General features: G+C 37.9%; 1 protein-coding gene across 2 annotated transcripts; it reads right to left on the reverse strand.

The window, feature by feature from the left end:
• Window positions 1-259: 259 nt before the first annotated feature.
• Window positions 260-5,520, reverse strand: en1a (engrailed homeobox 1a). 2 transcript variants are annotated; one of them, XM_048192878.1, is made up of 2 exons: window positions 3,187-5,520; window positions 260-1,091 (listed from the first exon to the last, which is right to left on the reverse strand). In XM_048192878.1, exons 1-2 carry the CDS (start codon window positions 3,626-3,628, stop codon window positions 766-768), a joined length of 768 nt encoding a protein of 255 aa, XP_048048835.1. In that variant the 5' UTR covers window positions 3,629-5,520; the 3' UTR covers window positions 260-765. The 2 variants fall into 2 exon arrangements, with proteins under 2 accessions (XP_048048835.1, XP_048048836.1); XM_048192879.1 differs by having other exon boundaries at window positions 260-1,079; window positions 3,187-5,516.
• Between the last annotated feature and the right edge of the window lie 7,902 nt (window positions 5,521-13,422).

A 13,422-nucleotide genomic window follows, 5' to 3' on the forward strand; every position in this document is an offset into this window, starting at 1 on the left:
AAAATTCAGCAGACTATATGTGAAATAATCACGCTGTCTGTGTGGTGATGTTACATTTTATTGTGTTTTACTTATATTTCTATATAAACTGCGCAGCCTGTCATGCGAGAGTCGTTTTATTCTGAGAAACTTGAGTAAACATAATGGCGAAACAAATTTGATGACCCAATTTTATGGTCACTCCGTTGGCGCTCTGTCTCGATTCCCGGTGCAAGAAAAAATAAAATAAAGAGAAAATAAACAAAGTCCAGAGGCCACGTTTTGCAGGTACAAAATGTTTTTATTTGGATACAGTATTAAATATCTTGTAAAGAATAATATCTGATATCAGATAAGTCTCCCATTATCCCAAGTCCCATCAGCAAAGACAAATATTCAAAAAAATGTAGCCTGTACTGTAATCCGGATACATTAATCGAATAACATCTTTGGCACGAAGAAATATTGCGTTTAACAGCATAAAAACAAGAATTTAGATTAAATGTTAAGTGCCATTTGACCGATAGTGGCACGTGAAAATTTCGAACAACAAAACGCGATCCATCTGGATTTGAATTGTATCCTCAAAATAAAAATGAGCGCTACGTTTTCATTAATTCCACATATGTTTGTAGATATTGTAAAAACAACAACAAAAAAAAAAAAAAAAAAAAAAAAAAAAACTCTCGTCCAAAAAGGTTGATAATAATCTCCCTTTGTAACGTCTGGTCAAGTAATTTAGTTTTGCTTCACTTCACTCGGTCGACCCTTTTCTCTCAGTCTTTGCTAGTTGCCGTCCTCTTCTTGAACGGTGGTGGTGGAATGGTTGTACAGTCCCTGCGCCATTAGCTGCATCGCCAGGCCGTTCTTGTATCCGCTGGCCTTCTTGATTTTAGCGCGTTTGTTCTGGAACCAGATTTTAATCTGCGACTCATTGAGGCTGAGCTCTCGCGCCAGGGCCTGCCGCCTCTGCTCCGTGATATAGCGGCTCGCCCCGAACTCAGCCTTCAGTCTCTGGAGCTGCTCAGCTGTGAACGCCGTTCTGGGTCGTTTATCCTCACTGTCGTTTTTCTTCTTTTTCAATTTCCGGGTCCTTGGGCCTTGTGTGGAGACAACAATGAGACGAATCCATGAATATCAACCATCTCATTAAGTGTCAAAGCCATTTTGGACTACACACACAATAGGGCACTGCGCGTTGAGTATTGTTGTCATGCTAGACCACTAGAATAAATATATATCAGAAGAGATTCTTCTTTTTTAAACCATAAGAATCAGTAGCTTAGAAATCCCCGTCAAGAGATTTATTTCAACATGTGTAACGCTAATTGTTGCTTCCTATTGGTGGAAACATTAACTTCTACACATATGGCTATGAATTATACTTTTATGATGTTACAAATAATAAATACTGAGCCATAACTGAGTCTACTGTTTTCTTACAGAAGCATATTTTCTCTTGAAAGTAAAGGTTCTTTACTGACTTTGATGATTCCATGAAGAACCTTTAATATCCATGGAATCTCGACTAAAGATTCTTTAGATTTTTTTTAAAAAAAAAACGTTCTTCATATTAAGGAAAAAAAATTCTTTTAAGAAGTGTTCTATGAAAGGAATTTATTATAGATATCATATAATAAATTACATAAATTATATTCGTTTAGACGCTCAATGCAAATGAAAATGCAAAATTCAGCAAAGCGACAAAAGCAAAACTGCCTAGAGATGTAGCGACTTTAAAAAGGTTATATATTCATATTACCTTCGATGAAAGGAAACGTCAATTCACTCCATTGCAAATGGTAAAATGAGAAAGAGAGATAGAATAGAGCATCTAATAAAACATTGACAAAATTAAAATTAATACGCTTTAAGCTAGATGCGAGAGTAAATAAAAACAGCCCAATCGTCGCTAATTTATAACAGTACAACGCCACAAGTTTAAAGCTAAAATTCGAGCTCAATCGAACGCATTTAAAAACAGATTATTTTGTTAATTTCTTAGATTTATTCAACAATTATGCCTATATAGTATAGTTTTTGTTCTTGCACGACGTTTATAGCGTTTATTATTTAACGACGTTTATTTGATGCGCCTGAAAAGACTTTTTCCACGATGTCGATTATTGTTATTGTAGTTGTTATTTTAAAACTATTTCAGTCTTAAATTCTACAGACTTATAGCTTGTTAAACTATTTTAAACATTCAGACTTGGCTTTCTCAAGTTTCTACAAACTTTATTAGGTATTATTATTACTATTATTCTCGTTGTCATTATAGTCAAGGTTTCCTTATTTCATTGATTAAATAATTAATGCACCTGGGTTGTTTCAATCTATATTTAGGTTAATATATACAACCCAGCATTTTCTATATAGAGAATATTTGCATTAATCATAATATAAAAACGCCAAGGCTTTTAAAAACTATTAATGTCTTACAAATGGAAACCCATCTGGATCATGCATGTTGTAAAAGAAAAACAATTCTGTTGTGGTTTGTGGCCTTTTCTGTTGGATCCTAATTCCTAAACGAGGAAGGCCTATAGGCTACACTCCAACAAATGCTGGGTTAAAAACAATCAAGTTGGGTTGAAAACGGACAAACCCAGCGATTGGGTTAACCCAGCGGTTGGGTTAAATGTTTGCCCAACATGCTGGGTAGTTTTATTTAACTCAACTATTGTTTAAAAAATGATTATATGGCTGGCTTAAAATGAACCCAAAATAGGTTGAACATTAAAAATCAGACACATAATGACTAGAGGCAACAATAATAATCAAAAGGTGAACATTTATTAATAAGCAATTTAATAAATGTTTATTGTTTATTATTAATTAAACCTATTCATAAACGTTCATTTATAAAACATATGAATACATTTCAAACCTATTTTGGGTTCATTTTAGGCTAGCAATATAGCCTAGTCATTTTAGTTGAGTTAAAACTAGCAGGTTGGGTCAAAACAACCCAATCACTGTGTTTGTCCATATTAACCAAACATGGGTTATTTTTAACCCTGCATTTTTCAGAGTGTGATTATGGTGTGTGTGTGTGTGTGTGTGTGTGTGTGTGTGCGTTCCTCAGCTCGAATATTTCTCCAGCTCATGAAAGTAAAATAGCAATAATCGAAAGTAACCGAATCCTACGGCCTTTATGGAAAGAAAATATAGGCTACTCAACAGAAGTATTACCAGATGCCTTACCAGATGAAGGCCGATCAGAGTATCTCGTGCAATAAACCCAGGCGGGCCACAGGGTGTCTTTACTGGGCGAGGAGGTTTCACCTGGGCTGTTCAAAGTAACAGATGACACTGAGACAAGCCCAAATTTCGCTGCGTTCCCTCTATCGGCCTCGTCTACCCTGGAATGCCTACTGCTTACTGGAGACGAAACGGTGGAGGAGGCTGATGATGAAACACTGTCGCTGCTGCAGTTGGAATCCGGGCAAGGCGCGCGGCGCACAGCAATACCCCGCACTCCCCTGTCCGACGCGTGCGCGCCTGCACCCCGCTCCCTTCTGCAGCCGAAGTCCGGTCTGAGGATGTTGTCAATGAAAAAGTTTGTGGTTCTGTGCGTGTGGTGCGCAGCCGGCGGAGAGGGCAGAGAAACGGTGTCATCTTCACTCTGGTCCCGCTGCTCTTCCATAACAGCTGATATTCGCTCCAGCGGTTGGATTGTAACCGGTTGTTTTCCAAATACACCAAGAGACAGGACAATGTTATCTAGGTATCCATGTCAAAGCGCTAATTCCCCGCGAAACTGAGTACATTTTGTAAGTCAACTTGTTGACATAACGCTCGCGTGTTGTCTGTCACTTTAAGCGTGTTTTGAGAGGACTGACAGCGCAGCGTTCGTACACCCTCTGCATTGCCAGACCCGAGTTTGACACCTCTTTTTCTCTGGAACTCTACTCATGCACAACCACTCTTAGTGGCCACTAACCGGAAACACATCAGATCATATAGATGAGTGGGGAGCCTATCCGTGACAAAGAAGCTCAACGCCACGTGTGTCCGCGTCCAATTCCGTTCCGCGCCTGTGCTTGTAGATATCAAACACGGCACAGAGATCGCGCTAACTTCTGCCTGCTGTCGCGCTCAAATTCACCCAGTGAGACAGAGGAGAGAATCAAAATGGAAAACAAGTCTTCAAATATCTTTAGCCATTTACAGACTTTGAGAATAACAAGACAGTAGGCTACCTATAAGGATGTGGCATACATTTTTACATTTGATTATAAAATCACAAAAAACAACAACTAAATTTTAAACCACGACATATAGCCTACAACAAAAATACTTAAGTCTGCTTTAGCTACTTTTAAAGCCAAAGCCAAATTAGCTTGAAAAGAGTCTCCTATATGCTTTGATTTAAATAGCCTATAAATTGATAATAGGCTAACAAAGAACTAAAACAATAACCTAATACTATAGCCTAAATTAACCATGGTTTTACTACAAATAAAACAAAAAAGCCATGGCTAGTTAACCACAAATTAACCATTTTAGTTTAACCATGGTGCTATTTGTACTAGTATAACTATGGTTATACATACATAATAAACTGTGGTAAAAAACAAACAAACAAACAAACAACAACAACAACAACAAAACATGGCTAGCCTACTACATTTTTGCTATATATAAGTAACTGGTTAATTTTCGTAAGTGATAAAAAAATAATACATTTAATTTAGACCTCATTCAGGACAACTGAAAGTCAGATTGGAATATATAGCCTCGCTCGCAATATTTGAGTCCCTGAAACACTTATCGCGTTTGCACTTAATTAATTTCTAATTAGGACAATATTACTGCTCATTCTGAAGAGGCGGCGTCGGTTAGGCGGTTATAATGGCTGAATAGTCCGCTATCTCTCCCGCCTTAAGAACTCGCGCAGAAACATAATTTATAGGTTTTAATTAGCGCGCATTCAACGCGATCAGCTGGGCGTTCATCTCACAGCAGTGAATACAGCACAGTGAAAGCGCTGCCACAATACACGCGAGAGGCGTTTAATCAAACCAGCTCTGCAACGTCTGATGACGCTTCGCCTGTTGAAAAAGCTCTATTTGCATAAATGGCTGAACTGACAGCTAAATGCCCGGTGATTAATTTTATCGCCCACATGGCAGAGTTTTTGTGAAAATATGATGAATGTATTTTTTCATTGTTAAACAAAAAGTAAACGACCCCTGGATATAGTCCAATGACTTAGTTAAATTGTGCTCAGTGTTTGGTCAATTTCAACAGTTCAAAAATGTGTCCGTTTTATTTTTATTTATTTTGAGTAGGGTAGAGTGAGGGAAAACGCCCCCTTGGGGTAAAACACCCCCCAGCTGTTTTCCCCAAAAATAACCACTAAGTAGATACGTTTTTGTTGTTATGGACTACGTTGACAAGAGTGACGTAGAAGTACTGTGAAGCTTTCACTGGCGACGCTCTTGAGAGAAAACGGATTTCACATCTAAGTGATCTAATTTCACAAGTTTTAAAGGTAGCCTAAATGTTTTGTAGAACACCACAGTTATATATAATATGATAATAGTAGGGCCTGTAGTTCGGAAGAAATTGTGATTTAAGAAAAATATAGGCCTATTTATATATTTTTTTAAATGCTGTCTGGGGTAAAACGCCCCCCCAGCCAAGAGGTGTAAAAAGCCCCCTTCTCACTATCATAATCTCTGTTCTGAACATCAAATCCTTTGTTTTTACATCAAATGTGATCTAACTAGGTGGTTGAATAAAAATATTTGGACTTTATATTTAAAAATTACCTCAAGTTAGTATCAGCTAGCTAGTTAGCTAGCATCAGCTAACAATAGCTAACTTTTCAAATAGTCTATTATAATTTTGTAATTCATAGGCCTAATTATTGGTTATGGTTGAGACTTCATCACTGATTTAGTTTATTTTAGTTGTGGTGGTAATTGTAGAAGTAGATTCTGCTGTAAATGTATAAAGTAAATTGTTTTGACAGAGTGGGGTTAAAAATGCCCCCTTGATAGATTTTTTTTTTTTTTTGCTAAAAATCTAATAACATGAAAACTCTGGACATTTTTTATATTGGTCTATAATTTATAATTGTCACTAAATTATTCCGGACACATTTAACTTTTGTTTCATATATATATATATATATATATATATATATATATATATATAATTTTATTTTTTTATTTTTTTATTTACTTAAGGGGGTCCTTAAGGGGGTCGTTTTCCCACCACTCTACCCTACAAACATCATCAGGCCAGATATTCCCAGGTATTTAGAGAAAATCGAGGGAAATCGTTAGGCCTATTCTCAGAAATTAGGCAAGCTATTCGACAACTTTTAGAAATGTAAGACTTCAGCAGTTGCAATATATTATGATAACCTGTTAAATCTTTCTGGATATTGATTTAAACTAATGAAAACACAATATAAGAAATGTTTCTCTAAATTTCACTCTATGTAAATTAGGCCTACATAAAAATACACAGGATGAATAAGCCTATATCTTTAAGCAGAGACCTGTTGTGACCTGCAAAATAATGAGACGGTAACGAAGCACGACAATCATTTTTTTCTTGGTCAACACTTGCCTCATATGACTATGCCTTCTTCATGCTCTCGCCATGCCTTTTAGACATTTTGATCATGTAAGTAAAGGTGTGTAAAAGTAGACAGCGAGTAACCACATCACAGATATTGTTACCCTCAGTCGGAGGCCCGGGCAGAGCACATGTGTTCAGTCATGCGTGAAGAATGCTGCTCTCGCGAAACAGATGTGGATCAGTCGAAGCTCTTCATTTTATTCTATTCTATAGGCCTACATTTCCACTACAGATAGACTATATTACGGAATTAGGCGCAAATTCTTAAACTGGGAGACTAAACAAGACTTGTTTTGTTTTAGGCTACTCGTTTCAATTTTCTGTGACCGTAAAAGTCGAACTCTTATTTTTTGCTGGTCATTTTAATGATGCAAAAAAGTTTAGGCTATATGCCCACATTTGAGGAAAGCACAATGCCAAATCTCTATGGAAAATCGGAAAGAAACATTAAAGACAACCTTTTTGAGAGCATCTGGCGTTCTAATTGGCTTTTTATTTTTATTGTAAAATAATATAGTTCAAAATAAGTGTGTATCTGTTGTGACTTTAGTCTACCACGGTCTGTACTATGTCTGAAATATTATTTAATTGTGATTCGTGTGATTAAATGTGATTCGCATGTTTGTTAGGCTTGCATACAGTTGAGGTGGATAAACAATGCAGTTATATTGCAATATTTTGCGACCTCTCGTGGCCAGTTAGAATAGTGACGCCACAGTCCTGACGACTAAGCATGGCGCTAGCAACGCCGAGGTCATGGGTTTGATCCGGAGGAAATGCATGTACTGATGACGCGTATATAAATAGCTTTAGAATGTGAAAACACTCGCAAGGTAATAAAAGCGTCGCAGTCAACTGGAATGTCTTCATTTCATTACATTTCGATGGGTCTTTCACCGTTTTTCAAAGACAAAAGGAGCTAGATGATCTAATGCATTTTGATTGTTGCAGAGCCACTGTATTCTATTTCTGATGAAAAAAAGTGTTGGTAAAAAAATCTCAATCTAGGCCTAAATTTAGTTTACAAAACAGTATTTTCATAATATTTTCAGACAGTGATTTCTCAAGAAAACATGTGACCACCCTGCTGAAAAAAACCCATCACGGAAGTCCTAATAGTTTCCACTACAAAAACCATTACAAACATTACAAACCATCAACTGTTAACCATAAAAAAACATTACCAAATTACCATTACCATTTTCAGTAGTGTGTTTTGGGTCATATTCCATTAGGATTTAGTGGCATCATGTTGGCATGTTGCCTTCTATTGGTGGCATGTTAACATTTAGATAACATGCCACCAATAGAAGGAAACAAATTACCAGTAGAGACCCACAGGGACCATTACAGTTTCCATTAAAATAAATACAATTCCCATTATAACCATTAAAACCATTACAAATTCTTTGAGGGTTTCTACTGATGGACAAACCCAACCGTTGGTTTAAATGTTTTAATTACATTTTTAAACCAGCTGTTGGGTTTGTCCATATTTGACTCAAACATGGGTTGAAAACAACCCAGCATTTTTTACATTCTCACATTCAGTAAGGAACATTTTCCTAATCTCTTCTTCCTCTTTATCATTATACCCTCTTCTACTGTCTTACAGTGGAACCCTTTTACAATCACACTTTCCCCTATTGCACAATAGTCATAGTCAATTAATGCAAAACCTTTCAGAAGACCAGAGAATTGACCTCACAGTCACCTCATAGATATGCACATGATGTTTAACTTTATTAACAAATGAGTTAAGCTGTCAATAGTAGGCTACTTGGCTCATCATCATCCATACACTGTTTGTCTAACTGCCTGTACACCAAAAGGGGGCAGTGAAAGACCGGATAATATTCATCTGCAGAAGTCTGTCTGAAGCTTTTATCTTTTTCAGCAAGACATACAATGTCATCTAAACACATTGGCATGGCTAAAACATTCCCTAAAACAAGAAATATTTTTCTTACAGTCATTAATGAAATATGGTCATTGGATTCATTAACCTACATGTACATGACAGTGTATCATATCCCAGAATATGCACATCTTTAGCACAGCTGAAGAATTTATTTAATTCTCCTTAGTGCAAACTAATGTTAATAAATTCCACTCACTCTGGGATGATTTGTGAATTTGAGCAACTAATTTAATTGCATTTAATATGTTCTGCATTTACACTTTTGCGCTATCTAGTGCTCAGCTGAAATGTTGTATGGCTATACTGCTTGCAGTGTTTTCACCCTTGGATTAATAATTTCTGCTTTTATTCTCATTTGTTAGTCATACTGGATAAAAGCATACATGAATACATGTTGTAAAAGTTTCATTTACAAAATTAGACATTTTTATAAAAAAAAGAAATATAGTAACATTGTGTCATTTTTTTACACCAATAACAGCACCACAAAGACAAATATACTGATAGCAGTGCCCTTGTACATATGGACATTATCAAAAGAAAACTACAAGAGCTTGGTGTCTTTCTTCACATTGCTGTGGAAATGTAAAAAAATAAAATAAATAATAATAATAAGCGGTCTTACAGATTCAAGATTGAATTGATATGCCAAAAATAAATGTAAACTACTGACTGATTACTGTTACTGTCATGACTGAGCCAAAGGGGAAATGAAAAGTAATAAAACTTGAGGAAGCAACAGAGGAAATGAAATGAGTGAGTTAAATGAGTGAAAGTTGACTACTTTTTGACATTTTTGTTAGTTCAGCAGTGCCTCAGAGTAACAGCTACCAGGGTTTTATCAGTATACAGAAGTAAAAAGTAGCCTACCATTGTCTTAAAACAAGCACTGACAAAAATGACAGTGAAGAGTCATGGGACCCTCTGTGAGAAAAATGATTACTTGCACATTCAAATACAAATAGCTCTTTCGTAAGAAAAGCTGATTCTGGCCGAAATTCTAACTCTCAAATGAGACCTTCCTTCCTCAAAATTACATGTTATTGAGTACAACATGACATTTTAGAAAAGAGGGTCATATCCAAAGCCTGAATACAATTTAGTCACAAGGTTAATACATTTTTTTTTTTTTTTTTTTTTTTTTTTTTGTCGCAGAGCAGTAATGGGACAGATGAATGGTCATATTTATATGTAAAATAATAGTGTAATATAAAATGGATTGTTCTGACCCTGGATTTTGATCGGTCAATGCAATATTACAGTTGTTTTAAAACCTTTAGGCCTCCGTAATACAGTTAGTTTGTAAAGAAGATTTTTAATGTTTGCTTGACAAATCCTTGTTTGAAAGATTTTCATAAGCTTGAAGTTTTGACTGTTAGACAGATAGAAAATCAGACCTACACAGACAGATCAATAAAAATTTGTCAGTGTGACGAGACGCCAGGCAATTTTATGTTCGGCTCCATTTGCAGAGCTTTTGTTAAACACGATAGTAAACAGAAATGACAGTGTGGAAGCACCATAACACGTAGTAAATCAAGCAGGGTCTAACACAGCTAATCAGTCTCAAAGAGTAAATCGAAATCTGGGCAGAAAAGCAATCGATGACTGTAAAGCTGACGGTATTTCCCCAAGGTTATTATGGGACCAAGGTCGGCGGGGCACAGGTAAGGGTTGAAGAAGGTCTGTTGGGGGTTGTTTAGAGGATTTTGAAGTTGCATAGTAATCACAGTTGCTTACTAAGTTGGTTGTGTCTGAGGTAAAAGAGCTCCACCAGAAACGGTTCAGGGGTTTTAGAAGCATGTGATTATACACTCAGACAGTACCACAGTAGTGTCATAAGCCGTGTTTCCAATGCAGGAACTTTCCCCAGGAACTAGGGACTTTGGGGTGGTGCTCGGTGTGTTTCGACCGCAGGAACCAAGATCTAAATGAAGTTCCAGGTAAAAATTTTCCCCTCAAAAAGTCCCTGCTCGCAAGGTAGTACTTTCTCAAAGTTCACTTTCGGAGGTGGGACTTGGTCGCTGAACATGCTGATTGGATGAGTTCATGCAATCTGTTGCAGTGCGTGCAGTAAGAGTTGTTTCCTATTCGAATCAACAACAGAGTTCGACTGATGGACCAATGACGAGGTTCAGGCTTTATTAATCTTATATGTGGAGGACGACAGCAACAGGTCTGGGGAAAAAAGTTTCTGGGACAAATTGTTCCTGGTAATTTCGTTGGAAACGTGGCTATACATAAACCACCAAGGCGGGGTATGCTCAACATCCCTTTACAGGAAAGCTTGAGACCCTCTGTTATGGGCACATGCTCGGGGGTGTCCCTGAGGGCTATTCAGCTTCAGGGAGAGGACAATGTAGCAACCTACCTTTTGTCAAGGGGAGGCCCCAGAATGGCAACTTCACCCAGCAGAGGTGCGGGCAGTCTGGGCTTGGTTTGGGATGGCTCTGTGGATCTCTTTGCCTCACAGGAAACAGCACATTGTCCACAGTAGTATTCAATATTGGGCCCCAGGGGTGGATGCTCTAGAAAACAAATGGCCACCAGTGCTCCTGAATGCATTTTCTTCTTTCCCACTTCTGCCAGCGGTCCTAACCAAAGTGAGGATCTCGAAGGCCAAAGTCAATTTGGTTGCACCAAATTGGCTCCAGGAGTCATGGATGCTGGATTTGGATACCATGGTGTCTCCCAGTCAGGAAGAATATGCTGTCTCAGGCCTAGGGCAAACTCCAGAACCCCAATCCAGGGAGGTACAATCTACATGACTGGCCCCTAGATGGGAGTCTTCCGGAGCTCTAGGAGAAGCAGTACTAACAACAATGCAGGCAGCCAAAGCCCCATCTACAAGGCGGCTGTATGCTGTTTGGTGGGAAAGGTTCTCTCAGTGGTGTCAGTCCAGGGAAATGGACCCAGTTTCATTCAAGGTGGAGTCAGTCTTGTAATTTCTCCAGTTCTTGTTGGAAACTGGTCTAACAGAATCAACCTTGAGGGGATATGTAGCAGCTATATCGGATCACCATACGACTATGGAGGCAATACAGTTGATGTCCAACTTCTTGTGAAACGCTTTCTGAAAGGGGCTCATAGATTATGCCCATCTTGAGCTCGGTTAATTCCCTCATAGGATTTGTGCATTGTCCTGAAGGCTCTGACAGAAACCTCCTTTGAGCTAGTAGACACATTGGAGTTAGAATGTCTTACATTGAATTTATGCCAAAAGTTCTACCTTGTTCCTTTGTCTCCAGACCTTTGGTACTAGAACACTTTTATCCCCCTCCTCGTGATTCTGCAGAAGCAGCCAGATTGCATCTAAACTGCCCAGTCAGAGCAACAACTCAACAAGTAGGACAAACCGATCAGCTGTTTGTCTATTTTGGGGACTCAGTGCAAGGCCAGGCTGTGTCCAAGCAGCAACTGGCAAAATGGGTAGTCAGGCTGATAGAACTAGCCTACCACTGCACAGGGATGTCTCCTCCCAAGGTAGTGGTGGCCCATTCTACTAGAGGAATGGCTGCCTTTTGAGCACTATTTAAGGGTGCCTCTCTGGAGGAAGAGTGTGCAGCTGCAGGTTAGTCATCCTCTTTGACATTAGCCAAATTCTATTGCCTGATTCTTGCTAAGACAATTTAATGTACTGTTCTGCAAATGGCAGAACAGGTATAAGCTGCTTTATGTTAAACTATATCAAGGTATTAATTACCTGGTGGCTTTGTAGAATTATATAGAGAACCAATAAAATGTTTCGTTTGCATGAATGGCTTTCCTTGTTTTATTGCCCCGCTAGGTTTTTCCCTCCTGACCTTATCTGGTACAAATTGACCCATACTGTGATGTGTTGACTGAGATGAAATAGAACGGAGGGTTACACAGGTAACCCAGGTTCTGTAAATTAAGTCATCATGTCACCAGGCATGGTCAATTGTGGATTGCTTGGCACCAGTCAGCAAAAGAGAAAGACCCGGCTGGTTGACACCTTTATTTATAGACTGTTATTGCAAGCGGGGCGTTGGCTCACCCTTAGCGAGGCTGACCCATACTGTGGCATGTTGACTTTATTCATAGAACATGGGTTACCTGAGTAACCCTCTGTTATTTTGGCTAATACTTTTAACTGAAACAGATAAAATAATTCCAAGGCTAGCACATCATTTATACAGTCTAACTCTGCATTGGGCACCAATCTGACTAGTGACATCATTGGTTGGATCAACAAGAGTGATCTCATTTAATTAACTCATCTGTACAATTACCCTAGTTTAAGTTCAATTAAACCTATTCAACTGTGTGAAAATGTTTTTCATAATTTTATTAAAGTGCAATATGTAATATTTTTTGTTGAAAATTAACCAACTTTTAAAAATGAGTCAATGCATCATCAATCCTTCTTCCAAAACATGTTTTTCTCTTACCCTGATTCACTATGTTTATATTTTAGACCTGACAGGATGATTTAAAAAATGGAATCGCCATCAGAACGCGACAGAGCTTGTAATAAAACCAGAATCAACACTGAGATGGCAAGAACTGGGGGACTGGAAATGTTCAAAAAGTGACATAGAGATGGGGTTCTTATTATTCAACAGGTGAGTAAGGTATTTTATTGAACAGATAAATTGCCATATGTAGTTCTCTAACAGTTAATTGTAAATCATTATCTATTGTGAAGGCTCATTTCACAATGGCTGTTGCAGTGCTGGAATTTTCAGAAGAAAAATAACACATATAAATAGTTGACTTCCAGGCCACAGGGCATAAACATTCAGTACTCCAAAGCCAACAAACATGCATCTGCAACTTTTACAGAAACCTCAGCAATTACGCTTCCTCATTTACTCTCTATAAAGACTTTTTTTTTTTTTAAATAAAATAAAATGCTTTCCTATTCCTGTTGCACAAATTTTAAGGTTCAATGAGTGTTA

This window comes from Megalobrama amblycephala, linkage group LG6 (genome assembly GCF_018812025.1).
Source record: "Megalobrama amblycephala isolate DHTTF-2021 linkage group LG6, ASM1881202v1, whole genome shotgun sequence".
In the NCBI taxonomy this organism is placed as follows: Eukaryota; Metazoa; Chordata; class Actinopteri; order Cypriniformes; family Xenocyprididae; genus Megalobrama; species Megalobrama amblycephala.

Coding starts and splice junctions, on each gene's coding strand:
- en1a (XM_048192878.1), bottom strand. CDS start 3,628: ATGGAAGAGCAGCGGGACCAGAGTGAAGATGACACCGTTTCTCTGCCC. Junction 1,092..3,186: donor CTCTGATCGGCCTTCATCTG/GTAAGGCATCTG, acceptor GTCTCATTGTTG/TCTCCACACAAGGCCCAAGG.